At 37.1% G+C, this 22,720-nt stretch overlaps 1 protein-coding gene across 7 annotated transcripts in view; it reads left to right on the forward strand.

Moving 5' to 3' along the window:
• Nucleotides 1-22,720, forward strand: part of KLHL32 (kelch like family member 32) — a 94,141-nt gene that overhangs the window by 15,016 nt on the left and 56,405 nt on the right. For 4 of the 7 annotated variants that reach the window (XM_062488684.1, XM_062488690.1, XM_062488689.1 and 1 more), the window contains exons 3-4: nucleotides 5,776-5,883; nucleotides 16,448-16,546. The exons of 1 other annotated variant lie outside the window; for it this stretch is intronic. In XM_062488684.1, coding sequence (XP_062344668.1) covers nucleotides 5,776-5,883; nucleotides 16,448-16,546 — 207 coding nt within the window. The remainder of the gene's footprint in view (nucleotides 1-5,775; nucleotides 5,884-16,447; nucleotides 16,547-22,720) is intronic. 2 more of the 7 variants (XM_062488686.1, XM_062488687.1) reach the window with 2 other exon arrangements.

A 22,720-nucleotide genomic window follows, 5' to 3' on the forward strand; every position in this document is an offset into this window, starting at 1 on the left:
TGTTTGCTATGACTGATATTGCTGTAAGGTTCATGTGTACAAATGAGGAAAAGCTCATTGCCCTCATGGATATGGAACATCTGAGTAAGAAAATGACTCAAAGGCAAGGAGCAATTTTGTATGTCACCATTGTGACAGTGAGCAATTTGTATTTTGGGGATTTTGACACACATCTTGTGTGTCTGTTTCCCAGGTATCTGTACCTGAAGTGATATGTTGTGAAGGAGTCCATATGTTGCTGCAGGGCTGCCTGACTGGTAAAATCAATGTGTCTGGACAGTAATACATTATTCTGATTTGGTGGTATTTTGCAGCTATTGTGCAGTTTGCTTTTGAAAGATAACATGCTGAGCATTGAAAGTCAGACACAATGACTGTGCTATGCATCTCTGACTATTCTGCCTGGTTGCATCAGATCTGATCACATCAGAATCTACACACCCAGTGGCTGTGTGCCATTCAGTTTTGAGCTCTTGTTGTCTTTTGTATTCTATGTTTGTAGAAGAAAACGTTTTATAAAGGTGCCTCTGACTGCTGAGGGCCACCTTGTGAAACTACAGGTGTGCTGTGTGTTAAATGCCCACCAGCTTGCCACATTACTTTGAAGTCAAGTTTTCAAAAGTCTGAAGATTTTTTTATGGCTTGAATATTTTTATCTAAGGATTTTGTGTTTTGTTTTATTTTTCCTTTGAGTATAGTTCTGTAGCTTTGTTTCTGTTGCAGGCCAAGATTAGATGAAGAATGGAGGGTTATTTGCTTCCTTCCTCCAAAAAGAGGAGCTAATAAAGTATCTGCCTACTCCACAAAAATAAGGCCATCCAAATCTGTAGCATCTGCAATATGTGACCTCAGGTGGAATTCCACAAATGGAATGCATCTATTTGTGTCAGTATGTTGAGACCTGAATTTTGGAGCAGTTGCCAAAAAATGGCAAATGGATTGTACTTACTTTGCATTGGGGGATATGGTACACTTACTTAAAGTCTCAACTGAAATATCATAATTTAAACAATCAATTTATTTATCACAGTGTTGGCTAATTATATGATTGGGTGGCAGAACAAGATCTGGATATTTAAAGAAGCTGGAAAAAGTGATAAGTCCGCTCATCAGTGGGTTTTATTGTAAGTGGCATCTTTGGTTAACATTGGCAACTTTCCAGTCTCATGAAGGTCTTGAAGCCAAAAAGAGGCATAATGAAATAGATTTTTTTTCAAGCTGAAGTGTTTTAAAATAAAGTATAATAGCATTGTTGAATGAAGTCAATAAGTAGCATGATTAACATTTAATGCTTAGTCAAATCTGGTAGCTTTTCTGATAGGCTTCACTTTGAGTTGTACATTTGTCCAAATATTTTGTACTTAATTTGTTTTTCTTATATGTCACTTCTGCATTCACCTGAGATATTTATCTTATTTCCTTGTTTTAATGTACCCAAGAGAAAAATAAAGTAGGCTTGTAGCCTTGTATTAAAAGCATGACTGATGGATCTACATAAGCTCACAAAACCTTAGAGTGTTTTCAGGGATGAATTGAGTTTAACAGCTCAGCCATAACTCATTCTCCAGGTGTTGGTGAAGTCTCAAATCAGAATGTAATGGTCCTTTTTCTTTTTTTTTTTTTTTCATTTTTTCTTTTCCCCCAGTTAAAACTACAATATTCAGGTACAAGAGTGCAAATGAAAGACTGAATTTGAGTTCAACTTCTGCTTATGGTAGAAAAGAATTTTTTAAAATGCTGGATTAAACCTCAAAAACTATCATGCTAAGAAGGAAATTTGCCTGCTGGTGAAGGCAGTGTGGATCAGTGAGCAGTATGAAGTTCATTTAACTGGGAGACTACTTTCCTGGAGGCTAAATCAAGTTCAGCTGAATGTGAACTGTCTGAGGACCATTGCAGGCCTTGCCTTTGATCAAATTCTTTGGCCTTGTTTCCTGAAAAATAGATGTAGTTCCTACTCAGCTTCAAAAACCTTCAGAGAATATTTAAGGCGTGACTACCTGAGTGGACAAGGGAAGAGCCACAGACATTATCTGTCTGAACTTCTGTAAAGCCTTTCACCCAGTCTCCCACACCATCCTTTTCTCTAAATTAGAGAGAGGTGGATTCAGTGAGGGGACTGATAGATGGAAAAGAAAGTGTTTGGACAGTTGCTTCCAGAGGTCAGTGGCTTAGAGTCCTGATGGGTATCAGTGGCAAGTGGTGTTCCTCAGGAGTCTGTATTGGGACCAGTGTTATTTAATACATTCCTCCAAGTGATGGTGTGCATCCTCAGCAGATTCGCAGATGACACCAAGCTGGGTGTTGTAGTTAACACACCTGAAGGATGGGATGCAATCCAGAGGGGCCTGGACAAGCTTGAGAAATGGGCCAATGGAAATCTCATGTGGCTTAGTGAGACCAAGTGCAAGGTGCTGCACCTGGGTCTGGGTAGCCCTGGTATTGGGATAGACTGGGGAATGAACAGATCAGAGCAGCCCTGCTGAGAAGGGCTTGGGGGTGCTGGGAGATGAGAAGCTGGACATGAGCCAGCAATGTGCACTCACAGCCTGGAAAGCCAAACATGTCCTGGGCTGCATCCAGAATAGCATGGCCAGCCGGGAGAGGATTTTCCCCTCTATTCTGTTCTCATGAGACCCCACTTTGGAGTGCTAGCTCCATCCTGTTTTGAGGTCCTCAGTATAGGAAGGACTTTGACCTGTTGGAATGAGTCTAGAAGGGGCCACCAAATTGCTTAGAAGGAGCACTTCTATGTGGAAAGGCTGGGATAATTGTGTCTGTTTGGCCTGAAAAAGAGAAGGCTTCAGGGTATGTGTCCTTTCTTTATGTAGAGAGAGCTTTCAAGAAACCTGGAGAGGGACTTGTGATAAGGGCATGTAATGATAGGACAAGGGGGAAGGCTTTCAGTTTAAATGAAAGAGAGTGGGTTTAGATTAGATATTAGAAGAAATCCTGTACTGTGAGGATGGCCAGAGACTTGGTGGGTGCGCTGTCCCTGTAGGTCTTCAAGGCCAGGTTGGGTGGGGCTTTCAACAAGCTGGTTTAGTGGAAGGTGCCTCTCTCCATGGCAGGGGGGCTGGAACTAGATGATCTTGATGGTCCCTTCCAACCCAGACTGTTCTATGATTCTCCACAAAGCCATGGTTCTGTGTCTTACTGGCAGCAACAGTTCTGATAGCCCACTGCACTCTTAGATTGTCTCTGTAGTTATAAATAAGGTGAATGAATGACAGCTTGTTTTCTGGCCCTAAAAAGACTGGCATAACATAGCTTGTGACAGTATGGCTAAACCTCTGTGAATATTTTGGCTTTGTCCGTGCTACCTATTTGGAACAGCTGTGGCTTGAGTTATCTCCTGGATCATATTCCAGGCAGTGCCTGGGAGAGTGCTAGCTGGCAGGGGTCATAGGTCTGCTGGAGGGTGTGTTTCTTAAACTGTGTGGATGATTATGTACAGTGACTGAGTTAGTGGCCTGATCCTGCTGAGTTCACTAAGTTAGGTGTAGTAATAAACCCTGTGTAAAAACCATGTTGGAATCTCTGTGTTAAAATAATCTCCTAAAGGTGAAGTTAGTAAGTGTACACAGAAATCACATGGGAATTATTCCTGGTTACAGATAAAATTCTGTATGTTTTAAAGTTAAGTGTTTCTTTGTATTTGTAAGCTTTACTCATTGTGTGCAGTATTATCCCTTGATCAGAATAAGAGCTATATTAGTACCCATGCTGTCTTTAGATGGTTCCTACGTACAGGTCTGTAGTGTACAGCTTGTTACTGTAGCATGGTTGGAGGACACAGAGGATCTTTCACCTATGAGCATTTCCAGCCTTTCTGCAGGCAGTCAGTGACAGGGTTGAGTGAACAGAAGGTGTGCAGATCTACTCTTTGGTAGACAGGTGTTGCTTTAAGACTTTATTCTCTTTATTAAGGAATTGATATGTGAAAGGAATGTTTTCCAAAACATTTATCTAGTAGTGAAATTCTGAGAAGAGAAGCTTATCTCTTCCAGACAGTGACTGCAGGTCTCCTTTTCCAGAGAGTAGGTGGCTGATGAGTACCTTGCAGCTCCTGCCAAGCTCTGAAGCCTCACATTAGCTACTACATGACAACAAATATCCAACTCTGATTACATTTTCAATGGATAAGAAAAGTGGCTGAACTTGTTAGGAGTTTATTTTTCTCCCTAGATACATTTCATGGCTGTGTCTTACTGTATTTGTTTTATAACGCTTTTAAACTATTTGTTGCTTCTTTTCTGTTGCCAGTTTGGAAGAAGCCTAATATAACTTTAATTCAATAGAAATTGTAAAAATAGAAGGAATGACTGTATGATAAATGCCATTCTTGTTTATATTGGATGATTTCCAAAAGAAATTAGATCTATGGTAAATTACGGTGTTTTAATGATTAAAAGAACTAATATTTTCTGTAGAAATTGCTTATTTGCAGGAAGCACTCAGTTCTTGAAGTCACCTGAGTTTAGGTGAATCATGGAATAGTTTGGGTAAAGATGATGTAGTCATTCATATATGCTAAATAGTTAGAGAGGATAGGGCATATTTTTTCCCTTTAAATTCAGCACTCCTTGGTGGAAAGATTGCACGTATGAAATCCAATGACCCTGTTGATTATCTCAGCTTCTGCAGGTATCAGCCAGAGTACAGAAAGACGGTAGCAGGGTTTATGTCCATGAGAAGTGCTTTGTTACTGGACTTCCCCAAGGTGTAGTTTGGTAGCCTCCATAAAGTCGTTGAGTATAGCACAAAACCTACTGGGGATAAGTTCAGACTTCTTTATTAGTGGCAGATGGCAGAACTGTTCCATTTATTTGTTCACAGTTTACTGTTTAAAAACTCTGAGTGGAGTATTTTGTTCAAATAGTGTGGGAGGGTGCCAAGGAATGGAGAATAGGGCTGATAAGTAGGGAAGGAGTAGAGGTAGTGCAGCAGGAGTGCAGGTTGAGAGGGAGGCGTGAAGGGCAAAGTTTAGTGGAGATGAGAAGAAAAAGATTCTCACAAGGATTCCAGAGACTGAGTAGGATTGCTTCAACCAGGGAGACACTGAAGACAAATGATCTGGAAAGCAAGGCTGGATGAAAGGGAGAGTTGCTCTTCTCAGTGGTATATTCAGGGAAATTCCATAGCACATTGCTTATCTTTGGTTTAGACTTTTTGATATGAGAAACCAGAGCAATATCAAGTAAGGGGAGGTTGTCGGTTTAGGTGGTTGCGTCTCCATCATTCCTCTGCATTTAATATGTTGACTATTGCATTGCTCACATTCCAGTTTGTGATGCTTATTTGAAAAGGATTGCTTATAAAAGATGTTTTTTAATGCCCCTCCATCTCAAGTAATTGTGTATGGCTTATTATTCCTTCTTATATACAATGATACTATATGTAAATATTACTTTTAGTGGTGCTTGTATAGATTATCTTTTTCCCAGAGACCAGTTATCTTTTTTATTGAATGATACCTTATTGTGTGGCTGTTCTCACTGATTTCACCTGAATTACTTAATTAAGAAGTGTATATATATATATATATATATATATATATATATATATATATGTATATATGGAAGAAAAGGATTTACCTCAGTTTATCTAGAATAAGTTTTTGTATTTCTTTAATGATAAAAGGACTCAGTTGCAAGACTGATTGCTGTAGTGTTACTGAAAACTTGGTGTAGATCTCATTCTAACTTCCAAGGCTGCTGCTATTTGAAATTCTTATGCAAAACGGCTTAATGGCATTTCTGCTTTTTTCCATAGGCAATGTTCAGTCTTTGCATGGTTGAGAGTGAAGCTGATGAGGTGAATTTACATGGTGTCACAAGCCTTGGTTTAAAACAAGCCCTGGACTTTGCATATACTGGACAGGTATTGTACAGTTCTTCAAATTAAGAAACACAATCAAAAGCGACTGCAATAAAAACGGAGTATGGCCTTTTTGGAGATGCTCTAAAATATTATTCTTGTGCACTGCTCAGTACAAGGTATTTTGATTTAACAGATCTTAATTTTCTTATGCTGTGGTGGATTTTTTCTTTAGAAGGATTTTTTAATAAAAACACTGCTTTATGTGCATCACTGTCACGTAGGGAACCATGTAGGGCTTGCAAGCCCTTTTTATGGCTGCCTGACTATTCATAAAATCTTAACATGAGTAGAATCTACTTGCTAAATTAAATGTAAAGAAAAGTGTTTCCCTTATAATAAATACTTATAAACCGCTGAGATTGAGAAATTACCTAATTGAGGGGAAAACTAGTCTCTTACTCTCTGGACAGATGCAGTTGAGGGATCTTTGTGAATTCTTATAGGTACTATACATCTTTATTTTGGCCCTCTGTAAGACCACAGGTTAGGTATCACATTATAGTAACTCAGGAAATGCAGAGTGATGCTCCTTTTCTCTCTGCCCCGTGCCAAAAAAGCCCCCCAAAACAAAACAAAAAAAGGAAAAAAAGAAGTATTTATGGCTTGCCATATCTCTCTACACTGCATGCTTGGAGAGTGTTGCTTTGTGACTCTGTCCCAGTTCAGATATCATGGATAGTGAGCTCAGGACACCCGGCTATTTTTGCTTTGGACTTGAAAATTCTAGATAGCCAAACTATTTCTGGAATACCACTACAGCAGTTGAGTCCACTGACGCATTAGTGACGCTTACTAGTTAATTTTGAAAAGGAAGGCTTAAAACCATGTTATGATATTTTGAAGAGTTGTTGGGTCATAAAAATTTAAGGCATCTGCTTCCATACTGTGAATTGACTATATGGCCTTATGTGGATTTTTTTTGTTTGTTTTTGCTTTTGTTTTGAAAGGAAACTAAATAGAAATAAGGAAAAAAAAGTTACCTGTTTTAAAGGGAGCTATTTTTGTCACCAGCCCAGAATAGAGTTATGCTTTAGCATTGGTCTTGGAGACTATCATTTAAATTTATTTGGAAAAAATTGAGTTTTGCTATTTTAGAAAACATAATTTATTCAAAGATACCTTTGATATAAATAATAAACAGAGATGTCATACTGTATTAGTGAATTAGCTGAAGATCTCAGTACATGACTTGTCATTGGTAAGCTTTTTTCCTTTCAGTTGAAAGCTTTTGTTAAAAATGGAATGTCTTTGATAAAAATGAAAATGTTAGGTACCTATATATCATTGTATTAGTAATTTAAAGCTGTAGGTTGATTATTCTGAAGGGAAAACTCTGGTTAAATGAAAGTATCTTTTTAGAAGACAGGTAGTAATTGATTTCTATCTGACCCATCCTATCTGCTGTGATTAGAGGTATTCCCTATCTTTCTGCAAAAATCAAAGTCTAACAAACCCATGTAAAATACATTGAGAAGCTTTGAAAGGCTGGATATGGCATTTATGAATTTTTTTTTATGTGACCCCAGGTTGCTTCCAGGATAATATCCTTAGATCCCTAGGAAATATGTACCTTCTGTCCTTGGCCCTTTGGAGACTTTAGAGTCTTTCAATTTCAGGCGTAGCCTACTTTGAATAAATGAGTGGGTTTCCCGAGTTAAATATAGGTGTGCTTGTATGTGCAGTTGCTCATGCATACAAGTGATTGTAAGGCGAGGCTTGCTCTGTGTGTCTGTCAGATACACCAAGTGCCACTTTGATGCACAGACAAATGAGAAGGATTCTGTAGGAGTTCTCATGTAAAGATGCCTTTGAAGCACAACTCGGTGAAATGTGGGTCTCAGAATTAGCAGTGTCTCGTTTCCCTTTCATCCTTGGAATTATTTTCTGGCGCTGTGTATATATTGAGCATTGCTTGTGTTCCGACTCAGACTGACAGAATTTGGATGAACATTTCTTGGTAGTGAGTGGGAGTAATCCACAAAGGCTATTAATAAATAACTGGATTACTCCGTGCTTACATCCGAGAGTTCTGAAAGCAGAATTGTCTTTAGCTTGGTTTGCAAATTCTTCCTGTTTTTAAAAGACAGAACAAAGTATTTCTCAGTAATCCAAAAGTCACTTGTGCCAAATATAACCTTATATTGCTCTGAAAATGTGGGTATCAAGAACTGCCTCTTACAAGTGAAAACCATGAAACCATGAACTCTCTCCTGGGTGGTTTCTCGGTGGTTTTTTTATTAATCATATTTGGCCAAAATGTTGGTTCAAAAAATTGGTGTTTCTTTATGTAACGCTGTGGAACTCCCTAAAATATCCATGTTGAAACAGGTAAGTGATGAGTTGCAGCTTTCTTTTCTTTACTTCTTTAATATACTGTACTTATATTTGGCACATTACACTTCAAATTTAGTGCAACTTTTTGTGTAAACTAATATACTGAAGACATCTGGTGGAAATACTTAGTATTGCATGATGGCAATATTATCAAATATTGCAGTTTTTGAAAGTTATTAAAATGAAGAAATTTAATTTTTAAGATGACCATGAAATCTGAAATTAAACTCTGTCATCCTTGCCTCTTTTTGTTAATTTGAAATCTTCTTGCAGACTTCAAATACAGCCTTCATCTTTCTGTCTAGACAGGCAGACAGTACCTTATTGTAATTACTGTTGAAAGTATCTTGCTTTTTACGAAAAATTTGACTGTTCAGAAGAAAATAATGTTTTAAAACTCAAGTGTAAATAACTCCAGCTGAACTAATCTATTACTGTGGTCCTTAATAATTACAAAGAAAGAAATTTTGGTAGAGAAATAAATAAAAACTGATAAAAGGAATGGCAGTAGACACTGATTTTGTTCTTTGCATGTATGTTCTCAGTAATGATTTAATAATAAATTTTCAGCAAATAATGTCTTAGATATGTTTCATCTTGTCCATAGACATTTTACTATGTAATCGCCATATTCAGAATTCAGAGATACAACTCTTTCCCTGTTTGGTTGACTCTTTTTATGTTGTAGTTGCTGTATCCTTTCTTCCCAAAATGGCTTTAAGGTTATTCTCTCCTTTACTTCAAAGTTAGCAGTGGTCAGGCCAGGCCAAAGTCTCAGTGGGTAGATTACTCACCCTTTCTTCTCACAAGGGCATTTTGCAAGTGTCAGATGTGCCTTGGAAGGGAGATGGATCGAGTACAATCTATTTACAAACTAGATGTTTTAGACTATCCATATAGAAAAGCATTTCTAGGCAGAGTTTGGTGCTCAAAATTCGTGTTGTCAAAATAAAAGCCTTAATCACTGTCTCAGAGACTCATGTGCATTGCTATCTAGTCTTTTTTTCTGCCTTTTTAAATTTTAACTCATTTGTTAGAAAGGGACATAATCTTATTTGGATGAATGGGATAGCCACTAAACAGGCCAGTGGAGTTGGCTGACAAGTCAGAGGAGCACTGGCTTTAATTTGCAGTGTATGATTGTGATCCTCATTCAAGAAAAATACAAATAAAGGGTCCCACATGTACTGACATGGTTCAGACTTGGATTTTATTTCTTTATTAATATGTTCTATCACATGTCTTTAATCTATGGCTACAAATATTTTGCATTGGAATATAATTTTATTTGAGGGCCTCAAAGCACATTGCAAAAGCAAGTAATCCCTGTCCCTATTTTGTTGCATCACAGACAGGAAATTAATTTGGAAGAAAAATAACTTTCTAAAGACAGCACAGCACACTAGTGGCTTCTTAGTGCTTAATACCAAGTTCTCCTAAGTCCCATTTTCCTAAGTGGCTGGTCTGTTTTTTTTTTTTTTCCCTAAACTCTAGTATTTTGTTTGTGTATTAATATAAATTACATCTTCCTTAATTTATAATATTATCCTGAATTAGCAAAGCTTAAATGAAAGAATTAGGGAGGAAGCCCTTATATACGAGTCTTTTTATGTTCAGCTCTTTCTCCCAAGGTGAATTTTGGGGTAATTTGTCCTGTGATGCCTTCTTAACCCAAGATTAACACAGCCTTACTTCCTAACTATGGCATGTTGAAATGTTTCATTTTATTAAAAGCTACATAAAAAGTTGCACTTAAAATTATTCAAAAATAGGCTTTAAACTTTCTGTTATTAGCATATTTAACAGGTTTTCTTTTACTCACAAAATGCTAATGGAGTAGCAGTGTTTCAATAAATATAATGTATTATCCCAGTTATAAATCTAGAACTTCATTTTATTTCCAGGTATGTTGCTCTCAGTATTACTTTAATGCATTACCAGTGTGAGTTCTGTTTAGCTATTGACTTTACTTTGTATTGTTAGTTTAAAACCTGTCATCCTCTTAACAGCTCTTATTACTTTACCTAACAGCTTTCAGGAATTGGTAGAGTTCCACCACGTGATTTTTCAAACTCATTCACGTAAACCTCTGGTTAGTTAAAGTATTATCTTACAGCTCCTTTTTGAAATTGTTCTTTTAGCTTTGTTATTTCTTTAACACAAACCATGATAAAGATCTTCTTAGATAGCAAAGAAATAATAGAAATAATTATTATTTCTAAGTACAACAATTTCTCCCTGTAATTTCTTTGATTCCTTTGTAAAATCATGGCTTTCATCTATAATCGACTCCCCTCCTCATCTGATGTTGATATTTTTTCTAGTGATCAACCAGGATTTCATCTGCCATTTTTAGTTAAAGCCAGGGTAAGGCAGCTGTCAGTATCTTAGTGCCCCTTATTGTGTTAATCCTTTCTCCTGGATGGAGATGTATTGTCATGGTTGATTTTCTTGGGTAAGTGACCTTCTGCATCCTGTGCACAGCAGTTCCACTGGCTGCTTTTAGATTAAAATTAATCAATTAAACTACCTGCTGTGCCTAGCAAAAGTGGCTACTTTTCTGCTGGGGACAATATGCCAAAGTCATGGATAACTGAATACAGCAGGTGTATGTCTTACTGTAAATATGTAATATAATTTTTCAATGCAATTTCAAAGCAAAAAAATATTTAGATACTTAGATTTGGGCACTTCCTTTTTCAATTCTCTCAGAATAATCTGGTTTCTGTATCTAGCACTAGGTTATAGCTACTAGGTCCCAGGTTCACAGTTCAGATACAGATTGACTAAAAGACTTAGACTAATACAGAGCTTTAATTAACTCACTTTATGCAGTTCGTTGTAGAGAAAATTAAACATTACACTTTATTTGCTCTGGACAGGAATTAAGCTAGGGACAAGAGAGCTTTTGTAGTGCTGAAAGTGATTAAAGTAATGAAACACCTTCCCAAAGAAGAGTGTATTTGCTTGGAGTATTGCTTATCTAAACTCTCTTTAATTAATAGTAATGGTATTTCATAGTGGTGTGAAGCTATGTCAGGAAAAGTTCAGGCTGGATGTATTGAAAAGGTGGCAGGTCACTGGAACAGGTTGTCCAGGGAAGTGGTCATGACACCAAGCTTGTCAGAATGTCTGGACATGTGATTGGTTTTGGATAGTCCTGCAATTAGCAGGGAGAGAGGACCAGATGATGGGTGCCCTCCAAACTGAAATATTCTATGATTTTATGATGTGTATGCTGTGCGTTTAGCATGGATTTTCTTTTAATTTTCTGGAAAAATACTATGCTGTATCAGAAAAAATCCAGTCATGATGCTTTCTGGCATTGGCTAGTGAGACATCTGGATTCTGTAGTAAGTGCTACCAAGCCTTGTGTGCCAGGGCTTTGGGCAGTTGCCTGCGGGGGACTTGAACATTCTTTCCTCGCTCACTTTTTTGAAGCAGCACTTGTCAATGTGCAAGGAGCTCAGTATTCAACTGAATCATGAATGAACAGGGAGACAGGCAGAAGTGCTATCTGGTTGAGAGTGAAATGCAGTCTAAATTACTTTAAAATAAAAGTTAAGGCATTTGATTGCTCTCAAGCACCCAGAATGACCTCCATCAGGCAAAAACAACTGATACTTATGTTTGATGCCTGTCTTGTTCAAAATGCTGATCAGTGCAAGTGGAGTCAAGGAGGAATTTTCTTTTTCATCAGAGTGGCAGGAATCTTAGAGAACTATTTTTTTTGTTTTCTGTGTTAAATTCCATAGAGTTTACTTTCTAGAATATTCTGACAGGGCTGCATATTTCCTTACTCTTGGAAAATGGAACTTGAGAGAACTTGGTATTAAGCACTAAGAACCCACTAGTGTGCTGTGCTGTCCTTGGAAAGTTATTTTGTCCCAAATTAAATATGACTGCATATTTCCTTTCTGTTACAACATAATACTGATTTATTTTTAATGCGAATCATGCCACCATCTCAATTGTCCATTGTCCCACTAACAGCTCTATGGAAATGAGAACATACGGGTGATACATGAGTAACAGGAATGAAGGTGATAAAAGCGCATCTTCCTCTGCAAATCTCTTGATCCTTGTCTGGGTATGCAGTGTAGCTTTCTTGGGCCTAAAGCAGCTATTGTTTAGTGTTTATTATTTTCTATTGTTTATTATTTAGTTTATTATATAGTTTATTGTTTATTATTTAGTAGGCCAAGTAGCTGTTGTTTAGTGTCTTTAAAAATGTGTGGATTAAATATAGCGGCCTGCAGTATAGAGGGATAGAATGTTCTAGTTGTTCTTTCCAGATATAAACCTCATGAGACTCCACAGAGGTGATGGGTAATCTGGATTTTACCTTCTCCCTCAAGCTATAAATTGCTTTCTTGGAAAGGATACTTTCAGGAGTTTACTTTTCGTTCTTTTTTGGCTATTATTGCCCTCTTTACTCTCACCTTACAATTTTTTGTAGACCTGTAGTGCTTTGTTGGCTGTAGGAGGGTGGGTACAGGAGGCATTAAAAGAGTATGAGGATGTTTTTGACCTGGACAGTGTGGAGGTGAGGCCTGAATAGTTGTTCTTAGGAAAGGTTGGTGATTCTTACACACTCTGTTGCCACAAATCTCAAAGAAGATTGAAGAGAGAGGCAAGATACATGATACCAGTTAAATATTTTCCCATGCTTACCCACAGTCCTAAAGGTGTTGGAGGGGGTAGAGGTTGAGTTGGGAAAGGAAGAGAGAAATCTTGGGGTAAGAGGGAATAAATTCTAGTTTTGAACTGCTGGCTGGAGGGTAAAAATATGGGGCAGGGAATGTCAAGGTCCATGTGTTTCTGTAACAATGGGGCTGGTTATGACATTTCCCTTTCTGCCTCAATATTATGCTTTACAAGGTCAGGTTTAATTTACCATTTTATAGTTCTTTCATTTGCAGAGAAGCTTTCTGCCATATATCTACAAAGTATAAGTGGATAAGTTTCCAGATAGATTAAAATTGTATGTCTAAAAATAGAGGATCTAAGAAATTGTGTAGTCTGCCATTCTGGATCTTGTGGTCTCAGCATTATGTTATGAACAGCCAAATTTTGCATTGCTTAAATTCCTTGGGCTGTGGTTCTGACCACAATGGGAACCAGATTGTATTCTATGCATCCTCTCTGGATGGTTTGTGGCATGATGGAGAGTAGAAAGGCTGCTTTGAGGAACAGGTTTCCTGTTTGAAAACAGTCTTTATAAGAGCAAAGTAGTTTGTCAAAGTAGATCAGTTTGAGAATGAGCAGTGTGTCAGGCTTGATGGCTTATGAAAGGAAGTTACTCGTGCATCGTAAGATCTGCCTGTTGTATACGGGGAGAAGGTGCTTAAGAGGATTTTCTTGGGTACCATCATATGCCAGAGAGGAGCTGAAAGTATAATGAAAATTGTACTTAGAAATAAGGATTGAATAGAGGGTTGATGGTAAGATGCAGCCAGGTTCAATACCTGAACTGCATCTGATTAATTTTAAAGTAAAAATAGTAAAGCAACCAGTCTTTGTATAGCCTGTGTCATGAGAAAGCACATTATTCACAGGTGAAGGTTGCAGTTTTTGTCTGAATTTGATGGGTCCAAATTACTCTTAAGTTTCTGCCCCAGTAATTATGCTTCATAATGCTTGGGTTGAGGATGGATTACAGAAAATTATTAAGCTTCTCTCTATTTTTTCACATTAAAATTTATGATGAATTTTGAAGATGTGAATCCAAAATAGACCTTAGTGTCACTCTCCTTAATTTACAATAAGCATCATTCTGTAGAACTCTGAGTTATTGTTTTGAGAGTTAGACAAGCAGAGGAGAATCAGTCACTGAGGTGTGCATTTGGTGGTATTTATGTGCATTTACTGTTAATATTGAGCTGGATGGCCTTTATAACATACTAAAACTGGTAATTAATATGCTGGTAATTAATAAAAAACAGGAAATTGTTTTAGTGTATCAAACCTCAGAGGTGTGGAATAATTTAATTACCCCAGTTTCAGTAGAAGGAAGGCTTGCAATATTTTCTTCATTCTTTACTTAGCATTTTCTTTTCCTTGTGAATTTCCCCAGCATACGGTTTCCTGATGGTGAGCATTTAGCATAGATGAATTGGTATTTTTGCCTATATTCAAATGAATATTGAGTAAAACTTCAGATAGTTCCATTTAAACAAATTTTTGTGAAGAGATAAATTAGACTTTCCTCCGTTATCTTGGGAAAAACAAAAGTGAATCTATTTCCTCAGTAGACTACAGTTTGCATGATACAGAGGGCTGTAAAAGTGGAAGAATATGTAGGAAATACATCTGCCACTTTGAAATTAACTTTTGTTGATGACTTGGTGCAAATCATCTCTAAACAATAGCCAATCACTCTCCTTGCCTCTTGTCCTCTCCTTGCCTCTTGTCCTACTTCTTATCTCATAGTGCTACTAGTATTATTTGTAAATGGATTGCTGTAGCTTTAAAATAAATGAATATTATCACAGGTAAATATAGTTTGTCTATGCTTAGAAGGTACTAATCTGCTTAGGGTTCTGGTTCTCTGGCTGACACTCAGTAGGTAATGTGCCATAGGATGGCAGTTTCCTCAGTGTCAGCCATGCCTGAATAAAAAACACTCTAAGGTCTATACCAGCCTGTTTAGTCTGACCTTGAATTCTCACTTGAAAATACTTGAGAGTGATGTGCTTTTTGTGCCTTTTTTTTTTCTTGTTTATTTTTAATATCCGTGTCTGTTGGAGATACTTTTGCAATTGAAATCCATTCTAACTTTCTGCGCAGCAACCTCAGTAGCACCAGCCAAAAACCTGGATTATGGCTGATTCTCAATTACAGTAGGATCCTTACACAGATTTCTGGGTAGATAAAGAACCTTTATATTTTATATAGTATGTACATCGCATATAATGTTAACTTAAAGCCTAATATTAATAAATGTAGTGATTTGCACAAGCATTAATGATTTGCACAAGCATTAATGATGTCATACACTGCCAGAACTAAAGGTAAATGAGTTCTTGATGTAAGCAAGGATCAATCGCCTTCTCTCCTCCTCCTAATGTATCCATTATGTTGGAGATATTTTGTGGTTTTGCTTTAAGAAATGCATTCACGTTTTTTTCATTTCCCTCAAAAACAGTAAAACTACAAAAGATGAAGTTGAGTGTCTTTCCTTTTGTTTTCCATTTTCCTTATTCCCCTGAACTTCAGGTATACAAATGATGCTGTGAGATAAAACCGAATTGTGTGGGCAAAAAGAAAAGGATCTGAAAGCAAGCTTTATTTCCCTGTGGAGCAGTGAAAGACTGACCTCATGTGGTGTGAGACCAAAGTTGCCAGGGGAAGTGCAAGGTTAAAATTGAATAAAGGAAGCATCTTCGAAAGTTTAATTTTTCTCATGCATTTCTGATATTTTCTTGATGTTGCATTAAAAAAAATTTCATCTGGATAGTTTGTAGTCAGATTGCTAATAGAAGATGACCATTGTCCATATTCCCAAAGACATTTTTGTATCCCAAAAGGGATGTTCTAACAAGCTGACCCCAAGACAGCAGTCTATGAGCTGTGGCCCAATTATCCTTACTGCTGCCTGTACATGATTTTAATTGAAATGAGTAGGAGTTTCATGTGAGCCAGTACCTGAATAATCAGTCTTGGTTTCCAAGCTCTTTCTGGCACTTCTCCAGCAACATGCTCATTGTGCTTTCATCGCCCTGCTCTCTAAAATGAAGACAGTGGTTAGGAAAATTATAAAGTGGCACTATGCAGAATAGGCAGGGTGTTCCTAGTCTGTATATGTTTTACATGCATGAATAATATTAATAGTGGAGACTTCTGAGTCAATTCTGTTGGCCTGATTCATCCAGTATATGTGGAAGGATCTAAGTATACAGATAACAAAAGGAAGGTCTCTTGTTTTGAAAAGTCTCTTCCTTAAACAGCACACATGTCGTTTCAAAGGATTTAGGGGGTATTGTGACTCAGGGACTCTCACTAGGAAAAAAAAAAAAAAAACACTAAAAAATTAAAAAATCCTTTAGGAAGTTCACATGAACTTTAGAAAATATGTCCCTATTCTGTAAGGACTTCTCTATATGCTTAATTGTATTCTGTTTTTTATGTTGCCACAAAAATCTGAAATAACAAAGGTCTTCAATATTTTCTATAAATATTCTGAGTACATCTTTCACATGACAAACCTTCCATTTTCTTTTTTTTACAGATCCTCTTGGAGCCAGGGGTGATACAGGATGTCCTAGCAGCTGGAAGTCATTTGCAGCTGCTGGAGCTTCTCAGTTTATGTTCTCACTATCTCATTGAGGTGAGGCTTTTTGGCCTGATCAGCTGTTTCTGTTTGCTACACTTTTGTTTCAAGTCTAATTTCAGTCAGAAGCTATTAGTGCAGTATCTCTTATAATCTAAATGGCAAAAACTGGATTTCAGGAGATCTGAATTTTGGATGTAATTTAGGTTTCAGTTTATGGTAGATGCTTTATCCTTCCATCCATTTTGTCCATTTTATTCCTGAAAACAAGAATGGTCCACTGATTAATATCAGCACATGGGAGTTTGATTCCCCCTTTTAGCAGGGAATTTGCTTTCTTCTACCTCAGTGTACCACTATGAATATGAAGATATTTCCCTATTGGGCTCATGAGTATTGTGACGAATTCAGATGTGTAATTCACAACAGAATATTGATGTGTATTCCAGAGCACTGCAAGCTCTCACTGAAGAAATAGGGCTTATTACAGTGGTACCTTATTCTCAGTAGGCCTTACACCTGTAATGCTGTTGTCTTTATCAAGCAAAAAAACAAAATTGAGTTGCAGTAAAGATTTTTTTGTTCTTGACTTGTATATGAAGAGCCTGATGATGATAGCAAGAACATGACTTCGACGGGTATCTGAGAAAAGCCTTTTAAAAATAAAATGGCAGTCGCAGTTCTACGGAACTGTTTCCTCCTTTTGGTGACTTTTCAGCACTGTTTCTAAAGTCATATGTGTTAACTGCTCCTGGGCACCACTTGGTCATGGAGATGCACATCAGCACAGTACTCTTAGTACGCTCTTGCCTTCCAACAGCATAACTGCCTTTGAACAGTTGGAGTGTGCTTAGCAGCATGCTGAGCTACTGAGCACCAGGGGCATGCAGGATCTCGTGTTAAGAACTTCAGGATGCACTTGAAGGCTTTGTGTCTTACAGAGAGAGAATTTGTTCTTTGAGTGTTAACCTTAGGAGACACTTCAAAATGTATATTCAGATAATAAGGTGGTATTAATTTGTGCATTATAAATTGATTAGAAAGTTAAAGGACCTGACAGAGTGCTGCAGTTGGTATAATTTTTTTCTTAGGAATGCAAGAAGAGATTTAATTTTTCTGAGAAAACAGACATGGATTTTGATGGGAAAGATGGTTGGCTTGAGAAATAACAGCTGTGAGATGCCAAATAAGCCACAAAACCATTCAACCTACTAATTGTCAGGCAGGCATAGGAAGGGGTTACTGTAATGAGAAAGATATAAATCTAACGCTGGTGGTCATATACAGTGTATTTAATGGTCCTCAAACAAACTGGTCAGTGTGATTATGTCTGATGCTTACATGGTTCTGACTTTGTCAGAAACTGAACTAAAGAGACTATTACAGCAAAGAAGCTACAGAAAATATTAAAGAGTAGGGAAAAGTTTGTTTGTTGTGCTTGTCAGATAGCGATGTGAGAGGATGTAGGAAGTGTGCAGGTACATACTCAACATAAATCCTTGTGCTAACTTTTTCTATTACCTGTGTTGAGTAGCCTGTGATATTTGTAGCTCTTCTCTTAGCACCATTTTAATACTTTTAATCCCAAGGACATTGCAGGGGAAAGACAGACAGCTACAGAGTTAGCAGAGCTTTGAATCTTGTCCTTAATGTGCAAGCTGTAGTCAATTATTTAGGAAAAGATTGCTGATGAATTAAAAAATAAATCAACCCCAAAATCATGCTAGCCCCATAAAAAACCCAACACTTTGGAGTTAGTAAATATTTCTTTCAAATTACTCTGTAATTAACAGACCAGTAAAAATTCTCGGGACATGACAGTCAGAGAAACCTTTAGGTTGGAAAAGCCCCACAGAATAACTTTCAAAAGAATCAGAGGTGTTTTAATTCCTCTCCTGCTAATGCTTTCCCTGTTGATCTCATACCTTTTGATGCATTTTTGTCTTGTGCATGTGTTTATTTGCATGTTTTTTCTCTTTCTACAACTTACAAGATTACCATGTCTTTCATGAGTCATAGAAACCACAGCTCTGTGGCCTGCAGTTGCTGAAGGATGTGTGAAAGATGTGAAAAAGCACTGCAGTGCCCAGAATAGTGTGCCAGGGTAGGACAACTGGAGCTACACTATTGTAAAAATTAAGAAGAATTTCAGTAGTGGAGGTAGGGAATAAAGTAGTGGATGAAGGGTAGGGGAAAAAAAGAGGAAAATATGTATTGGAAGACGGAGAGCAGTGTTACTTTTGTAAGCTATTTTTGAATCAGGGTATCATTGTAAAAATTTGGAATCTGCATGCACATCTGTGGGGTGGCTGTAGCTTACATCATGTTGGGATTTAGGCTGTATTTTACTCTTTTTACAGTATTTTTTTTACCAAGTTTGCTTAAGCAAGGCATACATGTAGACAGATTTGCAGTATGAATAGATCACAGTAAGACTTTACCCATCTTGTTTGTTTTGTACGGTTGCAGTCCATGCAAGTAATCAGCCTTGAGTAGTTGTTCTAAGTCTTTTAAACAGAGGTCAACAAGGTACTGCACATTAAAGCTGATAGCTTTCAGGTCCAAACTAATTAAATCAAATATATGTTTATGTTCTACATATTACTGTGCAACTTTAAAAAGCAGCTCTCGCCTTATTGTAGTACTATTTGCAAATAAAATCCAAATAGTTGAAGAAGGCTTCCTTAAAACTGCTTGCTCTCTGCAGTTGGTAACTGGGGTGTCTTGTCACCCCATATGCTGTGATACAGATGCTGGAAAGGGAATAGTGCTTGCCCTTTGTCTTCTCTTTGATGAATGGGTGTGCCAAAGTTCTTCATTTACAGGGCTACTGAATTACTTTCATGCTGTTTTGAGTTGTCCAGATATCATGATATCTGATATGATATCATGATATCAGATACCAGTTTAGCCTGAATTCAGGGAATACAGTGTGTGGGATCTAGCTGTCATTTATAGTCGTGTAATGATGACACAGAATTTGGATTGTCTTTAACTGTTTTGATTACACCAAGCTTTTACTGTATGAGTGCTGCTCTTATTGTTAGCACTTGTTCCAGCTCTTCTCTAGATGTTCCAGCCTGACAGTTTATTGGAACTGCCTCGAACAGTTTAATCTCTTCTTGATACTTTTATCTGGGACCTGTAATAATTTCATGCATTTCAATGAGGATGGGGGTGTTTTGCTACAAATGCAATTGGCATTGCCCATTCATGTATCTGTTTCAAAGCACACTGGTAGTCTATGAGTTCCAAAGAATACTGTAATGATCTGATTAATCTAAGATGATAGTTGAAGTGTCTGATTGTCAAGAATTATTTGTAGTTCACTGGGGACAGAATAATTTCCAGCCAATGCTTTTATATTGACTGGTCTTTAAGGAATTTCCTCTTGGTTGTCTCAGAATAAACCAAGTTTTATTTACTATATTATAGTTTTATTACTGTGACAGATCCTATTTCTTATTGACTGAATAGCTTTGAGGACTTGAATTTTTTGATGAATTTCAAAAACATTTCTGTAACCAATTGTTCAAATTGGATTTATGGCAATTTTTTTAAGAGTTCTCAATCAAAGGAAAGACAGGAAATTACCCTTAATTAGGTAATGCATTGGAGGTTTCTGACAACACTGCTAGTTTATTAAATGCATTTTATCATCTATAAACTTCTCATTATCAAACGTTCTGTAGCATCTAATGTTGATTCAATATTTTCATTTGAAAACTCATCCTCATTTTAGATTGATAATTTACTAGTTTTTATTTTAAAACTTTGGTAAATCATACTTTGTTGATTTGCAAACAAGAGAAATGCCCAAGTATGCCTTACTTTGGGTCTTAATTCCACCTTTGTGTAGTGCAGACTTCTGCCCCATATCAGCGTTGTCATACCTTGAGTTATGATTATTCCAAACCTCTGCTGTTCGGGGGTTTTGTTTCTAGCTTCATTTGTAGAAGGGGACTCTTTTGAAGCATGCTGATGTATTTTATTTGAGATACATACATATTCATGAATCTCTCATGTCATCTGCATAATTCTCAGGTACATTAAACATTGAAACAAGGCTTGTAAGCGCACACATCTGTCTCAGGCGGAACAAACGGTAAGGCAATGTGATTTTTCTTAACTGCTACAGAGGTGTGGGAGAGCTAAAGACTTGAACTTTGTGTACCTTCAGTGGCACTAAGGTCTGTGATTATTCACACAGCATTTGCTTGCAGCATGCACATCCAATTCCCTTAGCTTCTTCTTGCCCAAGTTCCTCCTCCAGCTCAGGTTGATTGTCAGTTTTGGCTGAGGTTTTTCAAAGGAGGCTAATGCAGGGAGCTGCAGCCAACAGGCAAACTTTGAAATATAACAGGAATGGGTTATCTGAATATCTCCTTTCCATTTTAAAAGTGGACCATATTTGTCATAGGACGTAGGAGAAAGCAAGAGATAGCTAGTTAAATGCATTAAATGTGATGGACATCTGAAAATGGGCTTTTTAAATGGAACTGTAGAGAACATGGTATAGGTAGTGTGTTTGCAATGACCTATTTTGCACTTTAAAGCTTGTGAATATTTTTGTGAAGGATGCATGACAACTTAGCAACTTTATTCTTATGCAAGTGAATAAATGTGCTAAAACATTTATTCAGAACATAAAAATGTTTGTTTCATGAGTATGTCTGAGTTACATAACTGGATGTAGATCTAAGAAGTTTTGTCTTTTTCCTCAACTGTTTGTGTATTCAGTACCAGAGAGCCACAAACTGCAAATTATTTCAACAATCAAAGAGTCTTAATAAGGAGGGAATGCTACTGAGAATATAAGTTTTTAATGGAATTTCCTTCTACTGATCAACATCAGCTCAGTATTGTGTGGGTAGTAATTGGTTTTTAAAGCAGAGGTTGATTTCCACTGGTATTCAGGGTTCTGGGATATTGCACTGTCCATAATTGAAATCTTAAAGCTAAGTGATTTTTCTGTGTATTCTATAGTACTTTTTTTTTTTTTTTTCCAGTGGAGTTCTAGGTACATCCTGATTTACATTCAAGGTTTGATAGTTGTGGGCAAGGAGTTTAGAAGTTGTATAACAGTCCAAAAGCAAAGCACTCATTTCTGGGAGGCAGAACGTGCCATGACTGTTAGATAACATTTATCCCTTTAATTTTCTGATGCCAGATTAGACACTTTTTGTGAAGAACAAATGAAGTTTACACACTGGACAGAGTCTGGGACATTGTTTATGTTATGTGTATTGGTTCGACAGTGGCATAGTTTCAGTACAGACCTATTGGAAGTGACTGTGCTTGGACTTAATGCTGGAGATGATTTTTTATTCTCACAGTTCCTAGGAGCAGCAGGTATGGTAGACATGAGCAGTGATGATCCTGATTACCACTGAAGTTACTCTGACTTGTAAAAATTCTTCTTGGGATCCTAAATGTTTTTGTGTCAAACGAACTTGAAAGTTTGATGCCAATTTTCCCATTAGTTTTAAGTGCATTTTGTTCCCTGCTAAGTGGTAGATGTATCAGATTATTTTTTAGGAACTTGGTTGCTTTAAATGGTACTCAGCTACAGGTGTATCTGCTTGCTTGCTACTGATGTCAGTCATACCATCCTTATAGACAGCTAATTTAAGAAAAAAAGAAAATAACATTTTAGGGGTGAATGACTAAAATAAGCCTAAGCACAGCATTGTACAACACCAGACATCTGGAATTTTCTTGGAATTAACTCTGTACTGTCCTGCTCTGGATTCTTGTATACAAAAGCAGAGAGTGAGGAGGATGAGACCTGGAATACAAAAATAAGATTAATCAACTCACAAATCCTCCTGGAATAATTCATGGTAATAATTGAAGCAGGCAAAATGTCTTGGGTAGAGGTATTTGATTTTTAACCTTCTACTGTAATGGTAAATTTAGGCTTAAAAAAATAATTTTTTCCCCGGGTGTATAAATGCCTAATGATATAAATATTTTCTTCTTCTAATTTTAAACTATTTGAATGTGTTGTAGATTGAAATATGTTACTGTTTTTAAATGGAAAAAGCTACAAATGAATTTGCATGTGGAATTGTGGAATTAAAAGGAAGTGTACATGGTTTATATATGTGGGTAGGCCAGAGCTTCAAAGCTATTTATTGTTCTTAAACCCAACTTCTCCATTTGGAGTGGTGCCAATGACAATCCCAACTTTCACTAAGATAAACTCCTTCAGAGATGAATTAATTCGTA

The sequence above is a fragment of the Cinclus cinclus genome, chromosome 3 (assembly GCF_963662255.1).
Source record: "Cinclus cinclus chromosome 3, bCinCin1.1, whole genome shotgun sequence".
Lineage (NCBI taxonomy): Eukaryota > Metazoa > Chordata > Aves > Passeriformes > Cinclidae > Cinclus > Cinclus cinclus.